Source organism: Phalaenopsis equestris, unplaced genomic scaffold (assembly GCF_001263595.1).
Source record: "Phalaenopsis equestris unplaced genomic scaffold, ASM126359v1 Scaffold222235, whole genome shotgun sequence".
Lineage (NCBI taxonomy): Eukaryota > Viridiplantae > Streptophyta > Magnoliopsida > Asparagales > Orchidaceae > Phalaenopsis > Phalaenopsis equestris.
This window is the reverse complement of record NW_018240416.1, coordinates 118-1999: the sequence shown is the minus strand read 5'-3', so window position 1 is coordinate 1999 and position 1882 is coordinate 118. Positions and strand designations below refer to the sequence as shown.

At 34.8% G+C, this 1882-nt stretch overlaps 1 protein-coding gene across 1 annotated transcript; it reads left to right on the top strand.

Annotated features, from left to right (window-relative positions):
- Nucleotides 1–949: 949 nt before the first annotated feature.
- On the top strand, nucleotides 950–1585 carry LOC110037612 (membrane-bound transcription factor site-2 protease homolog). Its single transcript, XM_020742302.1, has 2 exons — nucleotides 950–1025; nucleotides 1128–1585. The coding sequence occupies exons 1-2, from the start codon at nucleotides 1023–1025 to the stop codon at nucleotides 1581–1583; spliced, it is 459 nt and encodes a 152-aa protein (XP_020597961.1). The 5' UTR covers nucleotides 950–1022; the 3' UTR covers nucleotides 1584–1585.
- Nucleotides 1586–1882: the final 297 nt, after the last annotated feature.

The window sequence follows — 1882 nt, the reverse complement described above, 5'->3', positions numbered from 1 at the left end:
ATATATATATATATATATATATATAGACTCCAAACAGGAAAAACAGAAAAAGAATGGTAAGGGAAATGTTTGCGACATTGCTGCCCGATCCAGTTGGGACCTGGACTGGCCATCCCAGACCAACTATGCCCGATCTTTCTGCCAATCAGTTTTGCTAGCTGTCCCCACCCCCTTACAAAAGCCCCTTTGTTGGAGTAGCTCCAGTGGTAGACAAGATTAGAGAGAGTTTGCTCACATTAAAGATTGATCATTTGATGACCCAGTTAGGAGAATAGATGTTTTAGAATTGATTTATGTTGAGAAAGATAAAGGTAGACCTAAAAAGAGTTGGGCATGCTGTATAAAAAGCGATATTAATCTATTAGAATTAAATGAAAATATAACACTCAATAGGGCAAGATGGAGAAGAAGGTTTCATGTAGCCCACCCCACTTAGTGGGATAAAGGCTTGTTGTTGTATTAATCTTCAATATTAAATTTATTTATTTTTGTTAGTAATGCCTTATTATTGTTATTATTGTATTTTCTTTTATTGTACGAAATTAAACTCATTACTTTTCTTATGTTGAAATTGTTTTGTTAGTGTGTTAGTCATAGTGATGGTTGCTCACATACAACATAAAATTTCTCTTCAAACATTTACTGCTGAAATTAAAATTGCGAAACATTATTTTTTTTTAAAAGCAGGGCAAAATGCTAAAAGAAAGGCTAGTTAATGTTTCTTTTGCGCTTCTATTAGTTTAATTTTTTTTCTATGTTGTATGGTGATAATAGATTTGCTGACTGCATTTTCAATGTTTGGCCAAGATTTTTATATCGAGGGGAACCACAACCTGTTTTGCTTTTTTATTGTTGTTTTTGACATATATTTACTTTATCATGTACAGTTTTGTGGAAACACGTTTTCTTTGATTATTGATAGGATGAATATCTTTCATTTTTAGTTTTGTGCAGTTTGCGGACTAGCTTTGCACCTACTGCCTTTAACATTACATCCTCTATATATTCATGGTGAAAATGCCATGGTAGGCCTTTAACCTATGAAGTCAGTTAATTTGTTTTATTTTCTTTTTTTTATAACGAATGAAAGGCTTTTTTTAATCCTTAATTGTTGTACCCTAAAACAGGTTTTGGGAATTTCCCCATCATCTCCTTTGTCTGCATATTTATCTCGTGGGGATGTCATTTTGTCGGTTGATGGAGAAAACATCTGTTCTCCTCTTGAGTTGAAAGAAAAATTGGTACACCGAAATGGTCATGATGGAAAGGGGTATTGTGTAACCAATGCTTTGCTAGAAGAGAGCAAGTCTGTTTCGGTGCTGGATGGCAATTTCTCTTGTTCAGATGGCCATGCTGCTTTCAGCGGCTTGCCATGTGTTAATTCTAGCTCTTCCTTTGAGATCAGTTATAAGGAACATGGTGGCCACTTAAAAGAAAATAAATACTGCTTAAGCCCTGAAAAAGTTGTTAAACTTGGCAAATGCGGAGAAGGATGGGGAGTAACTGGATCTCTCAAGAAGCTTTGCTCTTGTTCAGAGGTACAAATCTATTTATTTACAGTGATTAACACGCATAGAAAATGAATACATACACACAACCATATATATATATATATATATATATTGGTCAGAGGCTATTATACGAACCTCTAGCCACCCTTAATGTATATATGATGGTCGAGTACCACCTTTTTAAAGCCAACTGTGCCAGAGGGAATTCGAACCCCTGACTTGAAGGTTCTTATACCGTGGATGCCATCCAGCAGACCGTGATACTCGACACACATACATACATATATATATGTATGTGTATATACACACACACACATACGTATAGATTTATATGTATGTATATATATACATACATACATACATACATACAT